The sequence below is a fragment of the Rhipicephalus sanguineus genome, chromosome 1 (assembly GCF_013339695.2).
Source record: "Rhipicephalus sanguineus isolate Rsan-2018 chromosome 1, BIME_Rsan_1.4, whole genome shotgun sequence".
In the NCBI taxonomy this organism is placed as follows: domain Eukaryota; kingdom Metazoa; phylum Arthropoda; class Arachnida; order Ixodida; family Ixodidae; genus Rhipicephalus; species Rhipicephalus sanguineus.
In genome coordinates this window covers 280,344,556-280,370,866 of record NC_051176.1, presented here as the reverse complement: position 1 = coordinate 280,370,866, position 26,311 = coordinate 280,344,556, and the positions used below count along the sequence as shown (strand labels likewise).

The window sequence follows — 26,311 nt, the reverse complement described above, 5'->3', positions numbered from 1 at the left end:
CAAACCTCGATATAACGAAAACGGATATAACGAATTGTCGGTTATAACGAAGTAAATGAAGAATATGCTTGTCATAGATACAGTGTTACAAATAAACGTTTATAACGAATTTTCGGATATAACGAAGTTATTTTCGTGGCAGATGTGACTTTGTTATAATGAGGTTTGAGTGTAGTGCACTAAGACGATTGCCCACAATTTTTTAGAATAGAAATGGAAGGGGTCGAGCGCAATGTCTGAAATGTTTGGCATGGAATGACCCAGGTTCAATATTGCACTGACAAGCTTTGTGGCAACGTGACTTACCTTTTCTCACAAGAGGAAATTAATCATTAAAAGAAAAAGATAATTAACAGCTGGATTAAACACCTGGATAAATGAAATGTAAGGTATACTATAACATAGCTGCAAGCCCCAGTATGCTACACAGCTGACACACAAGCGACACAAGAAAGGTTGGAGTTGTAAGAAATTGGACATACCTATGCATCTCTTTCTTGCCATGGAAGCTCACCAGGTGTCAACAGACAATGAAGGACTTGTACCAAAGACACAGGCACGTGCAGTCGAAGCTAAGATGAATGTCTAAAGTGTGCTAATGGCTTTGGCTAAAGGAGACTAGCTGGGAGGTGAGTGTGAATCAGGTTGTCTCAGGTTCCTACCACACTTGTCTCCAGAATTAGGCATCGCTCTGAGCCGCAGAGTATGGTGGTGGAGGGAGTGCCCGAAGCTTAAGTGTCCCTTGCCGAGACCTGCACGAAGAAGCCAGCAGAAATGTAATTCTAGATTAACAGAAGTCTCAAGCTAAGTCTGTTACCTTCTGAATAATATTAAGGTGCAATAAAGCTACTTAATGGGAGACCTTTCCCAAAAGATTGGACACTTCCACAAAAAAAAAAAAACGTCCTACAACTCAAATAGCAAACTGCAGCAACTGCAAACAGCAAACAGCCACAGGGGTGGGGGCCCTTTTAAGCCATATGTACAGCAGGAATTTTTTTCGGGGGGTGTTTGAGTCTATAACGGCTAACTTTGGCAACTGGTGGTCGCTGTGAAGGCGTGCAAATATTTTAGTATGACCCGAAAAGTAGAGCATGAAAAAATTTCGGGGGGTGTCAGAACCCCCTCAACACCCCCCTAGTTACGGCCCTGATGTACAGTCATGGTCAATAGAAATACGAACGAGTTAGAGCTAACTAAAAAACTAGAGCTGTGCGAATAGCAAAATTTTGGGTGCGAAGCGAATTCGAATAATAAAGATTGAGTGCGAATCGAATCGAATAATTTCGAATAATTTTCAAATATTTCTTAAACATTTTTCGAATAATTCGAAGTGAAATTACAGAAAATGTAGCAGAGAATCCCTAACTATGTTCTTGTGAGATTGCAACATGAAAGTGTTTCTTTTCGCTAGGTTGATGAAGCGCTGGTGGGGTGATATTTCATAGTTGTCTTTCTTATCAAAAGTGAGGCAATGTAGAGGCCGAATTGCATTTATGTACATGATTTGGTGCAACCAAAGTGTTGCCGACAACACTTTACACGTGATAGGCAGAGATGCCATTTCCTCAGCCTCTCCTCCTCTTTCAACTGCTGTGGAAGGCCAACTGATGTGGCGGACAAGGGTGTGCTCCCTTCAAGTCCTGAGTTCCAAATCTGCCTCGTAAACGTCGATATATAAGAACATCTGAAATTTTGGATGCTAAAAAGCTTCGGCGTCCGATTTTTCGGGCTTGCTGCCCAAATTTCAGGTCCAAAACAGCATTAATTGAGCCCCCAACTCTGCCACATCTTTCATCTCCATATTGGAACCAGCGTTTTCTTGAGTTAATACATTTGCGACCGTAGCGGAGCTTGAAAGGCAGCTTTGCCGCAATACGGGGGCGTGATGAGGTGAAGCATATTGAAAATCTAGGGGCCACTTCCAATCAGACGTTGACCGTCTCTTGCCTAAGTTCGACCGTTACGGAGCTTGAAAGGCAGCTTTGCCGCAATACGGGGGTGTGATGAGGTGAAGCATATTGAAAATCTAGGGGCCACTTCCAATCAGACGTTGACCGTCTCTTGCCTAAGTTCGACCGTTACGGAGCTTGAAAGGCAGCTTTGCCGCAATACGGGGGTGTGATGAGGTGAAGCATATTGAAAATCTAGGGACCATTTCCAATCGGATGTCTCTTGGCCAAGTTCGACCGTAACGGAGCCTGATAGGCAGCTTTGCCGCAATACGAGAGTGTAATGAGGTGAAGCATATTGAAAATCTGAAGGGGTCACTTTCAACCGGACGTTGACTACATTTGTCTTTGGGAAGTTCGAATAGTTCGAATAGCAAAATTTCAGTGCGAATCGAATCGAATAGCAAACACTATTCGAAAAATATTCGAAATTTCGAATATTCGCACACCCCTATAAAAAACATTCTTTTATTTGTTTCTGCCAGCACGCTTCCTGTCAGCATGACTTCACCTTGCGCACTTAGTGTAGGGTCCAAACAATCTTTTGTAACCGCATAATTTCTAATGTGAGATTGCACTTTTGAGCTATCGCTTGTGAAAGCTGTTCCACTTTGTAATTTCTTGTTCGAGTTTCATTTGTCCATGGCTTTAAATTGTGCTAGTACCACAAAATTGCAGTCAGGGCCCACACGGACCACAGAAAATGAGTTCATGCATGGAGTTTCAATCTCGTTGCCACCTCTGTTGGTTGCAGCATGTCCCCCACTCATAATGACGAATTTGTCAAGAAAAAAGTGCAACTAAATCTGCAAAACATTTGGAGAAAAATATTTATAGAAGATATGCTTGCAAATCCAGAAGTTGCATAGTTGTGTATTATATATTTTGTACACTGGATACTTAGTGGGCCATTTCAGAAGGCTCCTTTTGTACACACTTTTATGTATGCAGTGTTGCTGACTGCATCACTCGGATGCTGTGGGCCCCTTCTCCTATGGTATCCTTCACAGCCAAGAGAAGAGCCTTTGCAGCAACATTTAGGCTAGGAGAAATTCTACAGGGGTGGAAGGTTCCTACATGAATTTCCAGCATCTGGTGTATTCCAGAATGCAAACCAACATTTTGGTGTGCAAGCGTCACTGTATTCTTCATCCACTGGAATCCACCCACCAAAGCAAGAAATCAAATTCACGGCTTTGTGCTCAGCTACAGAACGTCATAGTCATTGCAGCAGACAAACTTCTGAAATTAAGTGTAGCATCCGCTAATTTCATTTCATCTGCACCCTGTTGCGATTCATTTACTCATGGCAAGTCCTCATTAATCAATAAAAAAACAAGGGCAAATTAAGAAGTACTTGCTTAATTACATGATTCATCAGTTAAAGTTCCAGCCCTTCTATGCAACAACAATCTGTCAAAAGACTTGGAAGAGCTAGGGGGTACGCACGGCCGAGGAAGCGAAGCATCGAGAGGGCTGCCAGCACGAGAATGGACCCGAGAGGAGGCTGCTGAGGAGAGGTTGCGCTTGGAGGCCATTTGGCGCAGGGCGTTGGTGGCACGTTCAATGGAGCTGTGCTGTTCCACCTGCGCACTACACAGGATGTCAGCCACAGAAGGAAGGGACAATGCCACACTCATGCAGAAGCAGCAGCTTCCTCACCTTGGGATTTCCTCCCTGAAAATAAGGAGAAAGAAATAGGGAGTCAAGGCAGAGAACAAACTGAGATGGGATACCTTCTGCTCTCCTGGGCTCACATGCAAGTTACATTTTTTTAAATGAATGTTTGTATTTCATTCATTCATTAGCAGCATGACTGGTTCAGTTCAACGTCGCAAAGCAACACAGAAGCAAGGAGACACATTATAGCCGCTGCGACTCCCTAGAAGACACTTCAACAGGCCCCATTGCTAACTTGCTAAGGCAATGGTTAATTGTAGGCACCATACAGGAAGAGTTTTATCAAATCGGCACATTAATGGGGGTGTTACAAGATATTGAACTGTCCTGCTGGCATGCTACCAGGAGGCGAGCTTCACTGCCAAGCAATGTTTCTTTTCTGCACTTTAGTGTTCCGTGCGACATGCCCCGCCTCACTGTAGTTTTCTTCCCTTCCCACTATATATTGCTTCGCGGCACATTTCCAGAGATGGCACATTTTGTAATGGATGATTAACTGAAGTCAGATGCAATTTTCAGTGACACTGAAAGCAGTGCGGGTGATTTTTACACTCGCCCACAGCATGGCTCTCTCAATAATATCTGGCATTTAATGTCCCAAAACAATGATATGATTATGAGGGATGCCAGCATGGCTCTCCTGAAACGAAGGACACGTGGCCTTCTATTTGAAATTTCAACATCTTTTTCCCTATACACAGCTGTTCATTGCTTTGCAGACATGACTGCCCATTGAATATTCAATAACACGCTTGTTTGGTTGTGATGCCCAGACCAAGTGAGGAGTACAGACACAAAATTTTGAAGGCGAGATAACTTTTGCAAGACCGATTTTTTTGGATGCACCCAACTCATCTACAAAATATCAGTGGCAAATAAAGCCTAGAACATATATTTACTAAATTTTAAAGTGTGTGCTGCACAACTGAGCTAGAGCTGTGCACGGGCCGTATTTCCAAGCCCGAGCCCGGCCCGGGCCCGCTGACTTTGTCGAAGGCCCGCCCGAGCCCGACGGCAAAGGGCTGCGAGCCCGACCGGCCCGGCCCGACGAACGAAAACACAATCCCGGGCCCGACCCGGCCTGGCTTTTTGAAGGTTTGCTGCGAAAACAAAACATCGTTTTCCGGTGATTTGGCATTATATTGAGCATATCAAATATGATCAAACGACACACGACGAACAGTCTCTAATAGAGACTGTTCGCGGCACTTTTGCTATACAAGTAGACAGCCTCATGCCAGCAACAATGGAGTTCGCTCGCCAAAGCCGTCACGTCTATGGGGTATGCCCATGCAAGCGTCAGCTTGCACGAAGGTGATCTACGTCGGGTCGCTCGTCGCTGTCGCATGTATTTTCACTCATATGGGATTTAGCCTTAAATCTAACGCGGAACAGTCGCGTGGCGCCGTCACTAGCTCAGGTGGTGTTACTTCTCTGTTTGTCGGAGTGCAACAGAGACAGTGTTTTACCTGCTCCCCTTTTGTTTAAAGTAGCGAATGGAAAGGAAAAGCGGTAAAGGGCAGTCGCGGAAAAGGCGCTGTATGCGTGCTGGAAAACAATTCCCGTTCATTCTCTATATTTCGGGCTTGAGTCGGGCTTCGCGCCGGGCCCGAGCCCGGCCCAATAATACTCCAAGTAGCCCGAGCCCGGCCCGGGCCCGAGGTGAAAATACGTCGGCCCGCCCGAGCCCGGCCCGCGGGCCGGGTCGGGCTCGGGCTTCCGGGCTACCCGAAGCCTGTGCACACCTCTAAACTGAGCACACTACGCAGAACCTCACGACATCAACATCAACTTGGAATGTATATAAACAAGCAAAAACCACCTATGCCACTAGCCTCTGGACAGCACATCACAGTTTTGTGTGCTCATGTGGCCAGTTATGTTTACATTCAAGCCTCCCAGGACCTGCCTTTCTCACTGCTCCGTGCAACTGAACATTCAACTAGACACTATTAAATGGCTTCAAATAATTATTTATTGCATGCTAAGCAAACGAGGTTTCCAGCCATGACATGTAGGTCACTAGTCACTTAATAGAACAGAAGAAAAAAACAAGATACAAAATTTTTGTGTTAGTACTCCTGTAACAAGCACCTGAAGCTCAGTGCACGAGTGCTTCTACATAATCTATTGTCCGTGTTTTGCATACTGAAACCACAAGATGATTATGAGGCATGCCGTAGAGGGGAACTCCGGACTAGTTTTGACCACCTGGGATTCCATGCACCTAAATATAACTACACCGATGTTTTTGCCTTTTGCTGTCATCGCAACATGGCTGCCATGGTTGGAAATAGAGCACGCGTCCTCAAGCATAGCAGCGCAACACCTCAGCAAATGAGCTACCATGACGGGTTTAGTGTTTTTGCAATTATCCCCCATCAGGATGCCACTGTAGTAGCCCTGAATCAAATCTGCGACCAAAGAGTGTGCCTGTCAGCCATCATCACTGCAAGAACATGGACTCACTCGTGCTGGCAGCACATGAAGCATGTGAGTGTGCTGAGCAGCATGGCTGTAACAAATCCTGGCAGCAGTAGAGAGAGCAGAAAGTCTGCCAGCAAGTCCCTTCGAGGCAGGTGTCCCATGTCGGGCGGATTATAGCTGTCTTCTTCTAGTGGGATGGGTGAGAAGGCAGCATCTTGGTGCTGCATCATTCCTTCACCATCCAGTTGCTCAGGCAGCTGCACCAACAATGAAATCACAATGCTAATATTCTTCCAAAGAGAGCCAACAAGAACAATTTCAAGTTTGCTTGCTGATATTGGCCTGGTGTACCACCGATGGCGGCGCTGCGAACGGCGCTACGGTGACGCAAAGGCGGGGATTCGGCTTTTGTCGTCTGCTAGGCTGTGGCTAGAACAGCAACATTTTCTTTATAGTTCGCTCACCTCCTCGACTCCTAGCTGTATTTTCGTGTAATGAGAGTTCTTAAGGTAGCTGCTAGCATTACAGGAGCTTAAGAAACGTTAACATTTAACGTATCTGCCATATACACAGTGCCATCGCAGTCAGGATCATGCCATCGAGTTCGTAGTGTCACTCATTGGGCTGGATGGCGTTGAAATAGCTTATGTGAAAGAGCGAACGTCCTGCCAAGCGAATTCAAGAGAGTCTGTGCTGATTTAGAAGCGAAGCACGATCAATTTTACGGCCTATTTGCAAAAGTTAGCGTTATGTAAACAGACGTGAACGAAAGTTCACACTCCACTTCCAATTGTAGTCACGTACAAAAAATGTTTGCCGACAAAATAAAATTGATAACTTCATCGACCAGCGGGTTACTGCAGACAACTAGCAGATTGGGCGAGTTGGATGTACATTAAAACTATCGGCTCCGAATGAAACGTCAGCAGTGGTGTGCGTGGTACAGTTCGCACCCTTATAATTAGAGATAGATACCTCTTGCGGTTTGCCGCTCGAGAGTCAGATTCATGCTTTCGATTGCGCAGTACTGCCTAATCGGGTGTGCGTGCATGTCAATGATGATTACAGGACAGCGCGTATTATACAGTTCCTAATGCCTGGGGAACGCGCTCCGCTGTTCGTGTTTCATTTGTCACCGATAATACAGCTTGGTAAACAGTAGGAAAAATCAGCGAATATGTCTAAGAAGAGGAGAAAGAGAGCTCTTTCTGACCATTCTTTTGGCCCCTTTGGCTGGTTATTGCTATTCTTTACCGCGCTGTAACAAGATTGAATATTTTACGGTGAAACCTATGGATTCATGATCAAACGCGAAAATTCACCGTTGGCGTCCCTAGTCGGCAGCGTCAAAACGAGTGATGCAAGAAATCGTCACACAATGAGGTCACTTTATGACGTCCTCATGACATCACAAACCGCCAATATTTGTGACGTCATAACGTCACGTCACATGATGAGGTAATCACATGACATTGTCAGTTTGCATTGCCTCCGTGATCGGTGGGTCGATCACGGAGGCAATGCAAAACCAGGCGATTTGTAAAAAGCTTGCAATGCCTCCGATCCTGGACGCTGTGCAAAACCACGTTACGTCCAAAAAGCATTCGGAAGGAGGCGGGGAACATCGACTGAACATCGATGAACAAAAAGAAGATGGATTTCGCCTTCAAGTCATCTTAGGCAAACGCATAAGGGACCCTGCGAGTCTTTTTAGTACAGTGACCACATCACGCCCTACCAGGAGCCGACGGTTGAGAGCGATTTACACTATTTTATTGCAAATACATCTTACTACGACTTTTGATGCGAAAGCTTTGTCTTTATCTACGTTAGTATGATTACACTAATTCTGTTCAAAATACTTCCAAACCACCGGGGACGAGTCAGCAAACGTTGATTTATTAAAACATGGGTTAAAATATGCTGCAAAAAATAAACAAATAAATAAACAACTCCGCACAACTTACGAAATATTTCATATCACCATCGTGGATCCCCTTTTCACATGTGCTCTCAACCTTTTTATTTCTTGTTTAAACTTCAAGTACTTACGACGCGCTCACACGGCAGGTGCTGTAAACTTGGATTTAACCAAAGGTTGTTGCCTGTTATGACCATTTAATTTATTTGAATGACATCACACGTCGCTTGTCATGCGCTTAAAATTCCGAACAAAGGAACTGAATCAAAGGAGCAGGCTTGGCAACCGAACACGCGCAGCATGCGGTGTACATATGTTGCGCTTTAACGCAGACACGGTAGCCGAAGCCCGAACGCTGAAATCAGTGATCGAAAATGGACCGGAAAGTCATTTTGAGTGCGCCACAGCCACAGGACATTCGCGAAAAGAAATCGTCGCCATACATGTAGATGTACACATTGATGGCTAGCAGACGACACCAGGAGCAATCGACACTGAACGTGCTCCTGACGGCAACTCCGCTCGATTTCGCTGGGCATTTCGCTTGAACACTCAGTACAAATTGCTTTATGAACTTGCCCACTAATGTTTCAATAACTCGAGCAGGAGAGACTGGCCGGTAGCGTCAAGCGGCCTTCACGTAGCGAACGCGCGCTCGAAGAGCGGCACCCAAGTCCCCTCTCTGATGTCACACGCGAGAGGGCGCCACTCAAAGACCTCGAGGCCAATAGCAGCCAGAGTTACAGATGGTTTGCAACCACCACAGTGTCACATTCTCATACTATTATACTCTACAAAATCTATGATGATGATGATGATGATGGCAGGTTTTAGTGGCGCAAGGGCAACTCAGGCCAAAGAGCGCCAAACACAGGGTTACTGGTCAACTCAGGTAAACATGTATTACTCAAGGTGACGAATAAAGTAAAACCATGGCGTATAGGGCCTAAAATAATAAAAAGAAATGATTGTGTGCAATGTCCTTGTAAAGACCAGGAGTGCATGCTGCATGACGTTTGAACTAGAAATCTCAGTGATTCCCTCAAGATTGAAAGAAGGCTGAGATTAGTGAGAATATGAAACGGAACCTAGGAAGCCTACGCTAGCTAAGAAGTTTAAAATGCTTTTTCGGAAGAACATGGGATCGTCACCAAGAAAAAAGAATGGGTGTGGCGGTATGTGGGATTTGTACAGTTCTGGGAAGTGACGTCTCCTTTCTGGTTCGAGCCACCGACACATGATAAAAACATGAACAACGAAAACCCTTCACACAGTGACTCGCACTTGTGTTTGAAGGCAAAGAGCTAGCTTTCTCTTCCAGTTGCACTTCAATACCACAGCTTGTCTACGAAGGAAGCATTGCAGTACTCCACAGTGAACTTCTACCAGACTTCCTTGCCAAGGGGGCACACTGGTCTTAGAGATGAAAAATCATGGAAAAAATCAATTTTCTGAATATAGTATTTTCGTAACATACAGGCGTTGTCGCTAGTGCTGACCAAGTTTCTTACATCTTGGATTGATATTTCAGCCCCAACAGCAATTTATATCACCAAAACAAGCTATAATTCGATTGAGAAAAAGCAAAAAAATTGGGCTTTTATATCGATATGCTGCTTCTGAATGACGTGTGCTGCAGCAGTAGGCATGCAGGTTATGTCCCTGGTGGAGGCTATATCATCTATCAAAAATATTTCAATATCTTCTATTACATGTGGTTCAAAATGAGCTTTATCTGTTTTCTTGCATTTTCTCTAAACAAGCTTTTACTCACCCAGCTTGTTTGGTGCAGCAATTTCTCAAGCTCTAGAATAGCTACAGCTGTAACGTTTTTTGCTGTATGAAGGTAAATGCATAAAGCTTGAAATGCTTCAAGCAAATTCCTTCTTTTCTTCTTCTATAATTTTTTAAACTGCCTGTGTTCTTGATCGTTAGTAGCTGTACTGTAAATGCTAAATTTCAATGGGCTGCTAAATTGTTAATTGTTGTTGGATTTGAAAACTGCTTGCAGCAGTTCGATTCTTATTCATTCTGCTTTCTACTCATGCATTAAACATAACTTTTTGCCCAGTTTATTATTATCTATTGTCTCACCAAATAATAGAAATTCATATTTAATTATATCAATATTTATTTGAGTCAAAGAAAAAATTATTGCACTTTTAAAATCAGCACAATGAAATACATATATATCTGTGCTTTTTAATTGAATCTGGTCAGAAAATTAACAAGATAGCCCCAGGTACCATGCGCCCCCTTAAAGACAAAAAGACGTTTTGCTTCTAGCACAACACTACCACAAATCATCAAGAGAATGAACTGTAGCAATACCAGCAGCACACAGATGCACAGATGCCAAGTAAATTGCTGCATATGAAAGTAAGCAATGACTTGACATCTGTGGAGTTGTGCACAAAAATATATTTGTGAAGATACTGTGTTAATACATGCGTTCACCCATACTTTACAGGCTCTGTGCTTTAGTAACAGAATGCAAAAAGGGGAAGCTTGGATTTAATGTTCTCCAGTAAATTCCACTGTTTTATCACCTCTCTATCTCCGCCAACCTCCTTTCAAAAAAAAAGAAAAGGTGAAGATGGAATTTTAAAAGAATTATATGCTATTACAGAGGGCTCGTTAATGTGTTACAGGAACTTGTATGAATGCTCTTACAATGTGCTGTGGCGAGAATGCAACACTCTTTAACATCCTGAAACAGGAACATATATCAGAATACGTTGTGTCCCAGTGAAGCTGGAGGCCGCATGCATTGAGAATTCGAACATATGTGCTGTCATATGCCCCTGTCAATAACACTTCTCAGGTCATGCTATCCCATAGTTCTGGTGAAAGACGTGTGTAGGCAAGCTTGCACCATGCTTGTAACTTGACAGAAATATTGCCATTAAAGATCGTTCAGTGCATGAAGCTCAAGTAGATGCCAACCTATTCTTTACCAATGCTCAGGTCTCTTAACGTCAATTTATTTTGTGATGGGTGTCACATAACTCCAAAAACAAGAAAATCATGCTAGAGTCAATCAATGTTTTTACAGCCTTCACTATTAGCTCAGCACCAAAAACAAAAAGCACGAATGTCTGCATAAAATAGAAACAGTATTTCCGTATTGGCTTTCCATACCCATTAACCTTTGTTCCTGCATCACTGCTTTCATGCAACAAAATAATGAAGTGGGATAACAATACTCTAGTACAATTACTGGATAAGGAGTGAAGTATGCATCTAGGTATCCAGAACTGCTTGAGCACAGGATTTCCTTTATATTAAACTGCCTGAAACACCTGAGGTGAGCTTAAGCAACACTCTTAAAACTATAGTAGAAGTTCAGGGGCAGATGGAATCTTGAAGCGATGAAATATCGCTGGAACATGGGGCGTCGCTGGAGCCAACATTTCGACAAGCGGTCTTGTCTTCTTGCAGCAGCCTTGAAGAAGATAAGACTGCTTCTCGAAACGTTGGCTCCAGCGACACCCCATAATCCAAGAATTTTTCAACTCTTAACTATGCTACAATTACCCACCGTTATTAGACGGAATCCACACCAGTCAGGTAGAAAGCTCCTACTTCGGAAACGGTACTCAGCAGAGGTTCGCTTGTAGTCACGTGGACAAGAGACCCTGTTTCGCAGCTGATTGGCCTCAACTTCTAGCGTGCGCAGCTCCTGGGAAAAGTTGGTCGTCCCTCCAATGCGTACCACTATCCTGAAAGAGTTGCGCCCAACATGACATGCGATTTGTTCTTTCTTAACGATTCCTTTTCAGAGACTAGTAATGACATCAACAATACTACTTTTCAAGAAAATATTCAGTTGTCCTACAGCAAGTATGACTGCTGAGCGGCCTAAAAAAATTGAACACTGTTATTTTACCGGCCAAAACCAGGACATTATTATGGGTGTGTATTGGGGCACCATCCAAGGTTCTTTAATGTGCATTCAAATCTAAGCACACAAGTGTTCTTGCATTTCGCCCTCATCATAATGCAGCTGCTGCGACCAGTAATCAAACCAGTGCCCTCCCTCCTAGCAACAGACTTCTTAACATGAACATAAAGTCAAACTTTCAAGTGGATCTTTTTTCATCAAATTTCACGACAGCAATGCCTTAAGATTGCAACACTAGCAATGTGCAGAAATTTATGCAGTAAAGCAATCTGCAATGATACATGAATCCAACAGGTAATGAAGGCAAGGAATGCATAGGGTATGCTATTTGTAGTTTCTAATAGAAGTGTAGTAATTGTGGGATAAAGGAAAACGAAAGCAGACGGAGAAACAACTTGCCGCTAGGGGGAGCTAAATTCAGAATCTCTGGATTGTGCGTGCGGTGCACTACCAGCGGCTGCTGCTCCCCTGTTCCCTTTTCTTAATATTTACGCATGTGTAACCCTGGAAGTGTTAGCCAGTGCCATTCGTGGCCATGGTGGCGAATGTGGAACATCGTTTTTACCCAAAGGTCACACGCAGTAAGTGAAGCTTTTTAAGAGCAGGCAGCTGGCCAATAAATCTTCACATGCTACCTAAAGGCATCAAATACCTGCCAGGGTCGAGATACTTACTATGAAGTAAATGAGAAGAAGGGGAATCGGTAGAGGGACCCATAGATATATATATATCTGCTCTGCATAAAGAAAAAATGCAAAGCGCCCCGTACTTTGGGGGAAGGGGGGGTCAAACGAATGGAATGTTTGTTTTTTACCACAATAAATTGCTGCAATTAAGCACATACTCATCCTGCAAATCTATGTGCTCTTTGCCTGTCCAGCTCGCCCAATTTTCAAATCAAATTATATTCGTTTATAGTGCAATAGGTGGATAGCGAAACGGTGTGTTGTCTGCTACGGCACTTTTGGTTCAAGGCCCAGCTCTTTGCTGCTTCAAAGCATGTGCTGCTCAGTGTAATGGGGGAGGAAACGCGTACACTTCTGTGACACATCTGTGACACAACTTTCACCACCTGTCCGGTGATCATGTTCGGGAATTCTTTTGCAGATGGATAGATAATATTTAGCATTTTACAAAATGAAGTGAAAATGGGCAGTGGCATAGCAAGGAGGGTAGTCTGGGGGATCTATTCCTCTCCTCCCTCCTCCCCCCCTTCTCCCCCGACAAAAATTTCTGGCTACATCCCAGTGAATGCGTAGTCGTGAATGAACTACGGGGAAGGATGAGAGGTGGGTCTCGAGCACAGCAGCCAGTACACATAACGATTATGCTTTGAAACACACAGGAATTTTGCTGAACAAGCTTGATTTTGACTTTTTGAACACGAACAGTGGCAACCTCATGATCGCTCACAACTGAGCACATGATGCCAAATTTCAACATACGTTCCCAAATAGCTATCAGGTGAATAACTTGAAGCAGCGTGAAACAAATGAGGACAAAGCTGAGGAAAAAACACAACAGGAGGCTCTGCTTCAAGTTATTCGCAAGACGGACCGACTCACCCAAACTAACAAGCTGTAGCTATAAGGCCTTCTGACAACAGTACAGATGCTCTGCTTGATCAAGTGTATCGATTCAGTGTACTTGCACTGCATATACTGCATTGCCTATCTTTGGCAAATGTATGAAAAATGCTGAGCGGAGAAAAAGCAAGCAGAATAAAATGCCCCCTTGGAATTACTGTGGTATCGTGGCCTGGATGTAAAACAATCAACGTTGCTTTTGAAACGACGAGTGACATTTTATGGAGTCTTTGCTATTTGAAAGACTTTCAAGCAAGAACTGCCTATACCTTTGAGTTGAACTTGAAAGAAAAATGTATGTTGCATGCACAGTGTTTCTCTGCCTTGAAATAAAGTTCGAGTGCCACGAGGAAATGAACTCAAGTAAAGCAAGGTTTAGAGGTGCCAAAGAAAAAGCAGAAGTCTCCATGAGTTGTTCACCTTTACAGTAAGAAATATTTTACTCATGCCATTCACTATATCAAATCCGCGAGAATATTTTGCGACACAAAAGTGTAAATAATCTCACGAGTTCAAAACATAAAACACAAGTGTTCACAAACATACAAGGGTTACATCGGACGTCATGCTATTTCATTACACTAAGACGCACAACAAATCTTTACTAGGCACAAAACATGCGCGAAATACACACTCTGCTGTGAAACAACATGCATGTGTCCGGAGGTACGTGCCGCTTGAATGAAGGAATGATCATTTCGCACCTTTCACAACTATTCAGTAGTGATTGCATTCGTAGGCATACGCATGAGGGGGGGGGGGGGGGGCTAGTCACCTAAGCCCCATACGTTGACCCCCCCTAGTCACCTAAGAGGGGGGGGGGGAATCTGCCTCGTACATTGACTTAGTAGGGGGGGGGGGGCGCTGATGAACCTTCGCCCCCCTGACGGGTAACCCTGCGTATGCCTATGATTGCATTTGCTACTTAACTAAGCTTCCCAGCACTCCAAGATGTTATGCCTGATTTGTGAGAATAAAGGACCGTGACTGATAGGTGCAACATGGGAGAAAGCAATGGCACACACAACAGTGCTCACGGCGATATGGTGCCTCAAACCGGAAATCGATGCAGACAGCGCTGTAGCCCACAATTCTTTGTGAGAATCTGAAGTTTTGTTGTCCACCTATTACACATACAGGGCTTCAGTAGCTTGGAAATACTACACATGAAGAAACAAATTTTTAAAAAATATTGTACGGTTCAGTGCTGAGGAAATCTACAACACATTCCTCTTTTTAACTGTACAAGCATAACTTATGGGAGAGTGCACTAGCTTTACGGCAGACTTACCCTTCTTTGTCCTTAGGATTTACAGGTACCCTGCCACCGATGTCCACCACCGAAGCCACTTTTGTCACATAAATGACGGGGCTTTCTTTCCATAAGTGATCTCGAAAAATTTCTTCCAAGTCAGATAACCAGTCACCCTCGAATAGGTCCTCGATATTGAGATTTAAGAACTTCATCTCTACCTCGTAAAGTGCTTCCCCTGAAAAACCCAAACATAGAATGATAAAATCATGATTATAAATACCTGGCACAAATATGCGTAATAAATATCGCTCAGTACCTTACGCGAAATCTTGTGCAAATGAACTACATCCGATAAAATGAGTGTTACAGCATGCATTTGAAAAAGGAGATGACACACTCACTCGGCCTTTTTTCCACTTGAAGACTAATTACCCGTAGAGATGTCTTGTAGTTGTACTTGTTAATAGCAAATACCTTAAAGCAATTCGGAAGAAGTAAAAATACATATTTAACATTTGTCACTATCAACAAGATCGCGCGACTAACCTCAATGTTAAGTTCTCCATCGTCTTGATACGAACCGTACAAAAGTGCCCTATTTGAATTGCCAGTTTGCCGTAGGAACATCCACTTTGGTAAGTCCGGTTTTCCTAACAAGGCAGCTCTGAATTCTGTATGCCCATAGCTATCTGTTGAGTAACAAAAGGTAGTTGAACACTCGCTGCATCAAGAGACCTAAAAACGTATGCTTCAAAAGGAACATGACTGCGTACCTATCGATGCGTCAAACATTCCTTTATCAATATAAAAATGAAAGACTTCAGTCGTCTGCAGCACCTGGTTTCTGAGGTCTTGAAGTTTCGCACCTGCACAACACAGGCCAAATGCGAAACTTAGTTCACGTGAAGTAGAGAGAACATACAATGGAGATTATGGAGTTTTACTCACCTAAGCAGCTGCAGCTAAACAAGAACGTCGCTGAAACAAGCACCTTCAGAGGCGACATGATCTCTGGCTTGTCTGCCTCCCTTCTGTAGACACACCACACCAACACGGACTGCTTGGATGCGCGGAGGCTCAGGAGCAGCTCCGCTGTATCTATCGATTAGCTTCGTTCGAGAAACGAAGCTCTAGAGCGTCAACACAACGGTCAGATGGCCTAACGACAACAAAATATACGTTCGCCTCTCGTACTGCCAACACAGAATGAAATGAAGTATCAGTAGTCACTAAAATATTAAAGATCAAGGTGGATCAAGCCAATGCCTCCTTTGACCAAGCTCGGCTCATCGAACTTTCGTTCCACTTTCGTGCGCCTTACTACCTTAGCGGCCCCTGGTGCCCATACTGCCCAGACATTTAGACATATTTAGATAAACATCTATCCAGAGAACGTCGTAATCGAGAACTATCCAGTCCATTGTTATTTCAATCTATTATTATTACAGTGTACCAGCATGGTACTATGCCGCTACCACTACGGTCCTCTAGGGACCGTACCAACCGTACTACCACAGAACACTTATCCCGACTTATCTACGCATAGTTCCTTCCTCCGTGTATTCTAGCCAACGCATCAAGCCCGTCTTTCCACTCCCCTTCCCTTTCTTAACCTCCCTGCCTTGTCCCTTTTGTATTCCTTCCTTCCTATCAAGCCCGTTGTGGAAATGAATGAGAAATATTGCAGAAAAACGTAGCTCAGTTTCTAATGAGCAAACGAGAACTAACGCCAAATAGACAACTACGCCATAGAGAGATAAAAGCAATAAAAAAGTCACTACAGTGGTGCGGTTGTAAGCATGGAGGAAGAACTGCTTTTGCCAGGCAGCTGTTGGTGCTTGTAGTACAAAACGTTGGCTTGTACCAGAGAACATATATATACCACTTGTACTGCTTGTACGCCCAAGCACAGAAGAGAATCCACGCCAACCACGCGCTCAGGACGATGAATAGCGCAGTTATGCGTAGTTTTGCTTGGTTAATCTCACAGTAGCAACTACTGGTATTCGGTGCGGTGGCGGTAGTTCTCGTTTGATCATTAGAAACTGAGCGAGTGCTCAGATTTCCACAACGGGCTTGCGAAAGAATGAAAAATAAAGACATACTCATGCGGTAAAAATACGAAATTACTTGACGATAATAGCACAAAATAAGTAGTACGTTTAATCCGTTTTATTAAAAAGTCAACCTGCATGCTTTGTTGCGCATATGCTGTGATGTGTGATCATTGAGTTTTCTGCCAAAGCTTTGGTAGAGTGTACTAGTACACTCTAGCTTTGGCATGTGCCACACTAAAACCACTTTAACTGCGCCATTCATAGCGCCAGAAAAACAAACAATCGCGCAGCACAATCGGAAACGGCGCGGCGTGATATCGGTGGGGTAGCTACACGATACGCTTTTTGCATCACCCTTTGCAAGGCTCACGTTGAACCATAAAAAAGGAGGGGCGGATTCACTTGTGGGTAGAGAGCTTTTTTAGCTCGCTTTTACCTGTCCCACTTTTGTTTTCTTGTTTCGCTTTTAAAATCTGCAGATGTGTTAAAACAGCGCAGTCGATGTGACACCTGTGCTTACACGTAGCACTTACCGCCAATTTTTGTTTGTTACATCGAAGATCATGAAGATTTTCGGCGGCGTCGAAGGGTAGGTTGTTTGCCGATTGATTGCCGATTTCTTTATATGCAGCTCAATAACTCGTGAAGCTGCACTAAAATTACGCCGAGTCTTTCTTCGTTTATTTTTTGTTCTCACGCGAAACTTCCCTTGTAGCTCCGGTATGTAGGAATGGGAGCACTCGGGCGCGCGAATGCGCTTTGCATGGCGAGATAGCGATCGCTTTTTGCTAACAGCCGCGTACACGCGTGCCCCCGTGGCGCTTCTTGTGTACCGTGACCATCTGCCGTGGTCGCCAGCTATCTAGCAGATAACGAACGAAGGTCGAGGTGCACGTGTGTTTGCGCCCACTTAGTCCTGCGCTGCACAGCCCGAGCGCGGGCAGTTTTGCGCGTCACGTTGGAACTTCCCCATCAAACAAATAGTTACAAGTTTCAGATGTACAACATTGCCGAGGTGTTATACTCTCACTTTATTAACCAGCAACGTCTACTTGTGGTATTAGCGTTTACCAAAGAAAAAAAATAAAAATTGTCCACTGTCTTACTGATACCAAAGCACATGGTTTGAATTCACGCTGCTCGTGTGGACGCAAGTCAGTGAAGGTTAGACCCCGCAGATCTGTCTCAGGGGGAGCTCTGCGTACGCCTGAGCACACTTAAAAAAAAAAAAAAATTATCGTGTCTGAGCTTTGTGCAAGCGGAGTGTTCTCGCGCATCTGTCGTGTAACGTGTGACCTTTCACATATCGTCGATTGTTGTGCATCCACCTGCTATGGTGACATTTTAGGGGAGCCACTTTGTCGAAAGCAGTTGTGCTGAACGAAAGCGGCCAAGTCCTGGGATGGTCGGAGGGTCACCCCGTAAACCACTGGCTCGTTGGGATGAACGAATGCCGGAGGCGTGTCTATGAACTAGTTCTGGCTGCCAAAGAAAATGCTGGTCTTAGTCAAGATGTTCGCCTCGCATCACTAGTGAGTTGTATTTTTTATTTAGCACCGCGCACTCTGCTTGTAATGGTGTGTGTGGTGATACGTTGTTTTCAAAAATGAGCAAATTTTGCATATCAACCATCTGACAATATGCAAGATATAGACTGTGTGTAACAGTAAGATTCCTATCACACAGTGATCAAATCCAGTTTTTCTTTAGGACCTGCTTTCTGTAGAGAACTGGACTTTATGAAACAGAACAGTGAAATTCTAATGAGCCATTGATGTTGATATAAATGGCAGATGTTTGCTCCAAAGTTTTACATAGACCAGATACCTGCTGGCACGTGCTGCATGTGCAGGAACGGCACATGTGCACACACAATGCGATTTTTCACACATGCTGCAAAAACACCTTTTTTTTGTTCTTTTCTTTGTTCTATAAAGCATAGACAACATTTTTGTACCTGAATAAACGAGCTTGTGTGTACATATTGTGTAGGCCCCACTGTTTTCAAAACGATATTATGAAAAATATGTGTTACGCTTTCAATATGCATAAGTGGTTGCTCCTTGTTAAGTCCATATATAACAGGAACAGTAGGGATTTCCTGTGATATATGGATATCCTTGTAATCCAGTGCTGTAATATTTGCAAGTGTGTATTAGTACACTTGCTTACAAAAGTAAAGAGCACGTGCCCATCTGAGATCTGTATTGGAACATCGTCTTTTCCTGCTAGTGTTTGGTATGCCACTTGTGTTGTGAATCATGATCCGTTCAACTTTTCAGAGCCTTTGCCTCAGCTGGCTGTGAGCAAGAGGCTACCAACAATGATCTAAAAGAACTTATCTTGAAGGAGCACCCTGATATTGCATCATCAGTAGTGGTAAAAAGCGATGTCATTGGAGCACTCAAGACAGTTGCACCAAATGGTTAGTGTGCCCAGTTGCTTGAAGACAAGCCTGCTTTTTTTCATCGTAAATAAATGTTGTCTAATTCTGCAATAAATTGTGAAGTAATAGCTCAGATGTGGCTTCCTTCAGTGAAAGCTGCACAAGTTTCGCATAATTACTGCTGGGTTAATTATGAAACAGCGTTTAGACATGATCTGGAAAAGAGGAGAGATGAGAAACTTTGGGGATGCCATGAATTTCCTGCTTGAAGTTTTAAAGCCATTGTGGCAATACAAAGGCTGTTGATGCTGCAAACATTAATCATTAACACTTTTCAGCAACATTTGTTAATGGCAGGTATAGCTGTTATTGTAACCACAGTAAATGCTCTTGCATTTTACATCAACGCTTGTAATAAGCCAGGTGTGATTCAGGGTTTACCCTGAGTCGTGCCTCACGCATATTCACTACTCAGTGATGTGATATCATGAACATGTATAAAGTGCATTGAAGATTCTGCCAATTTCTATTCACCTTTCATAACAGATGGATAACATGCAAAATCAGATGCACATCATAGGCTATTGTGTCATAAGCAAGCTGCAGATCATTGTCTAAATGTTTTTTCTTCAATGCTTGGTTGCCTTGAGCTCCATTCCTTGTTCACAGGTGTGTGTGCACGCAACATATATAGAATTAGTCTTGTAATTTCTACTACAAGTGGAAACCTGGCACATTTTTTTTACTCCTATCTTTGCATGAGAGTTGTTACATTAAGTATATTGGCAAGCTCTTCATATCTGTGCTTGCTAAAAAAAAAAAAAGTGAGCCTATTACCTTTGGTGTTGCAAAAGTTAGAACTGTTTGAAAAGCTGGCAAATGTCATGCAGGAGGTGTTGTTCTGATAGCCGGCACAGGATCCAATTGTTTGCTTGTCAATCCTAATGATTCGATGCATCGCTGTGGAGGCTGGGGACATATTCTTGGAGATGAAGGAAGTGGTAAGACCAGAGACTTTATCAATTGTTGTCATTATTATCTGCCATTTATTATGTCTCTGTGCAGAAATGTTGCTTCTTCTGGTTTAGGAGCAATTAACTGTAAATATGCTTTTAAAAATGTGCAGAGGGTTTTCTCTCTGATTGTTTCCTTATTAAAATTACGTTTTTTACTTTTTCAGCATACATTGTTATGTTTTCATTCTTTCTTTCTCTCTCTCTTTTTTCTGTCACGGAGCGAGTTGAACTGTGCATAGGAAAATGATACAGCAAAATGCCTTTGACCTTTTCTGCACACCCCCAACCTTTTTTTTTCTCCTCTTTGCAATTTGCCACAGGTGATTGACAGTTTATATCTACCCAGGAACATCGAGAACAGACATTGGTAGTTTAAATGCGAGAGCGTTAAGAAAAGCCAAACATCGCCAGCGTTGAGCCGAAGAATGCAAAGAATAAAAATTAAGATTCCAGCAGTAATCGAACCCAAGCATTCTGCGTGGCAGTCGGGTATTCTACTACAGAGCCATGCCAGGTCTAGCACTGCTTTGGAAAACACCATATGCAGGCGTAATGTCGGTGCAACGCCAATTGTGGTTGTAATGTTGGCTGTCAAATTTTATAACAAAGCAGTAAACACTACATATGTACTCCTACGATACAAGCGTCATGTCAGGTTAACGACTGTGGTTACAGTGTTGTTTCCACTGTCTAGCAGTCTAATAAACATTACATTTGTATTCCTATAAATCGGCAAGCTATATTCAAGTGTTGCTCGACCCCGGAGGAATACGCTAATGAAAGTTATGTATGATATTCACATCATCGCAACGTAAAGTCACTTCATTTCGATAATACTGACGTATGTGCTCTAACGTGAGTGCTGACGTGACGTTGAACCATAAGTTACCCTTTAAACGCCAATGTTGTCGACGTGCCTGGTAAGCCCGCGATGTGAACACAACTACTACACTTACAAAAACACGTCGATCCACCTTGTAACGCTTGGGCCAAATATAGGAAATGTACTATAGCACTACTTGGTCACTGCTTCGCATGAAACCGATTCCCACAAGGCGTGGGATCTGCTGAACTTTTTAATAAAAAGATCTGTATTTCTAAAGTTATTGTGTACACTGCGGCTCATGGTAAACGGGTATGTGCCACATGTGTCTGGAGGAAAGGGTTTGATGACGTACGCGACAGGATTTTCACGTTATTCATGTCATCAGCAGACATTCATATTCGTCAAATCCTCTTACCCTCCCATGCCAATTTTGGTCTACGCCAAGTTAAAGAGGCGATCACGAGAGCACCCAGACGTAGGCGGCTAGATAGATAGATAGTAGTAGTAAACAACTTTATTAGGAAAGCCGTCTGTTTCCTAAGCTGGGCGTCCAGGAGCTGGGCGTCCAGGATAGATAGATATGTAGATAGAAACACCTAAAGTGCCTTGGGTTCGCTAACAAATGCTTCGCATTAAAATGCTATGAGAGTAAGGCATTGTCTATGCAGATGAACTCTACGTTAAGGAGAAAGTACTCTGTCACTGCTCAAATTTCTTTGAAAAGGCTAATTAACAAAGACTTGTGAATTAAATTCTTTATTTTTATTTTTATTTAGTGCATTTGTTTATGTGCAAAAATTTTAAGGCATTGCAATTTATGGCACACCCATTTTTATTTTTGCTAGTATTAAAGGAAGATTAAACACATGTTTAATTTTTATTATTACCGGCAGATTGCTCACTTTTGAAGATTCTGTTATGAACACCATCAGGTCAGATGTACGTGTCACAGCTCCGCTGAAAACAAAGGTTATTTCGGGAATTAAAGCATTAACGACTGAGTGTCATTCTTTGAGCCTGCATGCCATAGGTATCACACACACTAGTTGAATATGGTGAGCTGACCATTTTTTTCTTGTCAAACAGCAAGACCATGTGAAAAACTCAAAAACATTCACTGTGTAGTAATACAAGGGCAGCGCAAACAGAAATGTTTATTTTTATTTGAAGAAAATTTTTATGAATGTGGGTCATAAAGGGGTTGCATAGTTGATTTGGGCCATTTTCTAGCTTTGTTTATGGAGCTCTCATTGGCTACGCCCAGTCTTTGCTGCCTTGAACATGTGAGGAGCAAGAGCACAATGTATCAAAACTATATTCATGCTTCAGTGTTAGTAAAATTGTCAATATGCTAGTATGGTGCTGATGGATGGAAGTAACTTTATAGAGAGGTCCTGGCAGGTTCTAGACCCCCATGGCTCAAGTTTTCTTTTTTTCATTTTTTCTTTAATGCCAATCGTCTTCCGAACAGAGAAGCACTCATTTCTTGCTACATTTATTACTGTTCTGATGAACAAACTGCTACACATAAGTCTTTTCTTTTGCTGGTTGCCATGCTTGTGTGTGGATCAGCTAGCAACTTGTTATTGGCCTTTCTATGGAACACAAAATATGAAGTAACACTCGGCAATGTCACGGTCACCACGATGTGTCTTGTTGTTAAATCATCACAGTTTATTCTGTAAAGACACCTGCAAATTCCATTTATCTTTCTTTTTTTTTCTGAACATTGCCGAGATAAAGCCTACTTGGAAAGCTGCTCATTTGATTTAAATATGCCTGTGTTTCCCGGCTTCATTTGGCAAAACAGGTTTCACTATCTCGATACAAGCCATAAAAATGGTCCTGCACGAAGATGAAAACTTCCGGGCCCCTCAGTGGAGTGCTCAAAAGATTCGTGAACTCGTAAAGGAGCACTTTCAGGTGAGCACTGGATTTGTAGGGCATACTTCAACTCACATTTCCATTAATAACAAGAAAGATAGCTTAAACAACAGCCAGACCTTCGCCTGTTGTGAAAATGGTTTCACACACTTCTTGCCATTATTCTACTGACTTTTTCATCCCTGCTTGGAAAAGTGATGCTGCCTGTAATACGTTGAAAAGGGATGCAGTCACCACGTTTTTTTTTTTTTTTTTTTCGGTGCTCAGTGAACATGGCCACGACATAGTTGCTAGTACAAGTGAAATTGATATTGTGCTGAGTAAGGCAGTATGTGTCACAAATCAATTTCTCAGAGCAGTAATTTTGTTTGTAGTCAGAGCTTGCCTGCTGGTGGGCTTCTTGTCATATCAGTGTGAGTAATTCATGATACAATGAACAGCACAACTGGAAGAGGGATAAAGCAAAGGTAATGTAAACAACACACAGACCTTTTTCTCTGTTCCTGTTCTAGTTATGCTGCTCATTGTATCATGAATCGGGACCAGCTGACCCGTTAACATTTGTTAATTATGAGTAATCAACTCATCAGAGACATACATTCATAATTTTTGCAATAATTTGCCACGCTAACATTACAACATAGGCCTTTTGCACCGACTCTATGCAACAGATTATGGTAATGATGATGAGTTTTGTGGCACAAGGCCTGTGATGGCTAAAGAGTGCCAGGATCTACAGAACAGCATGTTGTGTGTCGTGACACAAGTATCATCACACATAGGATAGAAAAATAACAGATTTATCTTTATTAGAAAGCTGTTGTAACATATAGTCAAAAGAAATTTTTGAAATGGTGCAGTAATGGCGCAGCTACGCATGCTTCATAAAGTTGGTGCCATGGTTTCACGCTCCTCTTCATTACCTTGCCCACTGTCACTCTTTCCTTGCCACATACTCTCACCATCTCTGTGCGCTGGAGCAAAAGGTACAGGTTGCGTGAAGCAATAAAAAAAAGGCAAGTTGTCCACCTTTAATCGCCCTCTGTGTGATACTGACTGAATAGAAGCTTCATAAAAGATTCAGTGGTGCAGAATGCGAAAGCCTTTCTCATTGACCAACCACTTGACAACAAAGGTTAGAACTGGAGCACAAGAGTGTTTTATAAGTTTGTGGCATTCTCACAGCAATTATAAATGCTTGTAGGTTTTTTATACAAAGTATGCAGAATTTTGTTGCATTGCTTTATTTTCGCTTCTGGTTTGTGAATTTTAGAGGGCCCCTCAACGGGCCCGTTGCAAATTTTTGTTAAGCTCTGGAAATTTTAAGGCACCGTCTAGGAAGAATTTTACCAAAATAAGTTTTCAGGTTTGCTCATTATTGGAACAGTTACAAGAAATTTATCTGTTACCATACCGTGAGAGGCTGATAGCTGCCGTCACCAGAGACACTCTCCCTTTTTGCCTTGGCTGATGCCTGTGCTATCCCATATGCTGGAGCTGAGAAACTGCATCATGTTCATGAGATGAGCCTTTTTTTTTTCTTTCTATTTTGCTTCACGATGCATCTCCAATGGTGTATTGTATGTCCGCATTGTATGTTGCACTGAAGTCATGTGCTGCAGTCAGTGATGCTCCAAGATGCGCACATGACTTTGACTCTCACTCAAAGCACAGTTTTCTCTAGAAGGGCACACACTATTCTGTTCAAAAGTTCAAGTTTCCACACAATCGAGCTGTTTTGTATTTCACAGACACGATTGCAACTGCTCATCTACGTGCTGCATCTGTTCCGCTTATGCCAGGTGTAGCGCCCTTTGAGCATACGTGTTGTAAGAACATCTCCATCAAAGGGAAAACTTGTCATCCACTCGTTTGTCGCATGAAGTGAGAAGAATATTTTACCAACTGGGAAGCTCTCTTTCTGAGAAACCTGTATGGATTTCTTTGTAGCCTCGTGCTACTAACAGATAAGATGACAATTTTTCTGTTTAATTCTCCACCTTGTGGGTCTTTTGCAGAGCTGATTTTCCAAAGAATATCTGCCTCAGCATTTACTAATATGATATCCTTCTTTTTTTTAACTACAGGTTAAGGAAATGCTGGAACTTCTGCCTTTCTGTTATACCAACTTCAAGAAACAGTTCATTGCGGGGATGTGTGTGAAGCTGGCAAAGTGTGAGTGATTCCCACTTCTCTGAAACTTTCATTTGTTTGCTGATCAATAGATAGTAAACACATCCAAGAAAATCTTCAAAGTATGCGCTGCTAAAAGTAGTGATAGTAGTTGGCTAAATATGAATGTGCGATCTTAGCTATGTGCCGCATCATTTTCTCAGCTATCGTCACTTTTTTCCAAGCTTTGTGTTTACAGAGAAAATCTTAATGTGTTTAGGCTCACCTTAAGTTGAGGTTCATCTTGCTTGTCCTACACAACTGGCCTTCTTTCCATGTTCTTTTTTTGCCTTAAATTTTCTTCTTTCTTTAACAGCTGCAGGCATTTCTAATGTCAGTTTCTTTTACCGGTACCGTGTTCTTGTATACTGCTTTCATTTTGCAGTACGAAATGCGCCGTCACAGAGAGCCGTGGACACTCAAAATGAACAATCCATCATGCTGTTTTGTCTGTCATCTTGTAGCCGGCTACAGCTGTTTCTTTTCCATGCAGCTCACTGGCACTGCTACGCAACCTGTTTACGTCATGTTGTAAAATGCTGAAGTGAAGGGAGTGAGGCTAATATCATGAAATATAGCTGAAGCAAGTGGAACTGAGCAGTTCTTAGAAGTAAGAAAAGGAAGCAAATTTGAAATAAGTTAACTTAAAGGGACACCAAAGGCAAATATTAAGTCGACGTTGATTGTTAAAATAGCGTTCCGGAAACTTCATAGTGCTTGTTTCGTGCCACGGAAATACTTATTTTGAAAGAAAATCATGTTGTAGTGGTTTGCATGGCGTTAGCGCACTTCAAATCACCTGCCTGAACAGGCCTTCTGATGTAGCAGTTGCCGTGCCCAACGTTGCCCGTCTTTACTGCCCAGCCGCCGACGCTACAGTTTCTTGTGCAACAGCTGCTATCAACCTTGCCAAGACACAGCCACGGGCCACTCCAAAACTGTATAGTTCACTGTAACGGAGCTTAGCTTGGCCAGCAGCAGCAGTAGAGTATCAACAGTGCAAAAATAGCGAGAGCCAAGCTTACGCAGCAGTACACGATACCGAAACTACCACTGAGACGCGACTGCGTGAGCGAAGCGCAGCTCGGCGAAAATTGAACTTTTGAACCACTCACGCCGTTCCCCATGGTAACGCCAAGAGGCTCTTTTTTTTCCATGAATTAAACAGAAACGAACAAGCAGCATTTTATTACGTCTTGTGATACATGGAAGGTTCTTTTTTTATCACAACTAGTTTGATTACTA

The 26,311-nt window shown here is 42.9% G+C and overlaps 2 protein-coding genes across 3 annotated transcripts in view; one reads left to right on the top strand and one right to left on the bottom strand.

Annotated features, from left to right (window-relative positions):
• Nucleotides 1-481: 481 nt before the first annotated feature.
• Nucleotides 482-16,203, bottom strand: LOC119379102 (epsilon-sarcoglycan). Of its 2 annotated transcripts, XM_037648283.2 has the most exons (10): nucleotides 15,674-16,203; nucleotides 15,499-15,591; nucleotides 15,272-15,414; nucleotides 15,127-15,199; nucleotides 14,762-14,960; nucleotides 11,522-11,702; nucleotides 6,102-6,316; nucleotides 3,615-3,629; nucleotides 3,402-3,545; nucleotides 482-752 (listed from the first exon to the last, which is right to left on the bottom strand). In XM_037648283.2, the coding sequence occupies exons 1-10, from the start codon at nucleotides 15,729-15,731 to the stop codon at nucleotides 680-682; spliced, it is 1,194 nt and encodes a 397-aa protein (XP_037504211.1). In that variant the 5' UTR covers nucleotides 15,732-16,203; the 3' UTR covers nucleotides 482-679. The 2 variants fall into 2 exon arrangements, with proteins under 2 accessions (XP_037504211.1, XP_049267828.1); XM_049411871.1 differs by lacking the exon at nucleotides 3,615-3,629.
• Nucleotides 16,204-17,124: 921 nt separating this feature from the next.
• Nucleotides 17,125-26,311, top strand: part of LOC119379100 (N-acetyl-D-glucosamine kinase) — a 19,295-nt gene continuing 10,108 nt past the window's right edge. Inside the window, exons 1-6 of the mRNA XM_049411872.1 lie at nucleotides 17,125-17,371; nucleotides 18,131-18,321; nucleotides 19,079-19,207; nucleotides 20,059-20,169; nucleotides 22,821-22,933; nucleotides 24,982-25,069. Coding sequence (XP_049267829.1) covers nucleotides 17,346-17,371; nucleotides 18,131-18,321; nucleotides 19,079-19,207; nucleotides 20,059-20,169; nucleotides 22,821-22,933; nucleotides 24,982-25,069 — 658 coding nt within the window. The 5' untranslated portion in view covers nucleotides 17,125-17,345. The remainder of the gene's footprint in view (nucleotides 17,372-18,130; nucleotides 18,322-19,078; nucleotides 19,208-20,058; nucleotides 20,170-22,820; nucleotides 22,934-24,981; nucleotides 25,070-26,311) is intronic.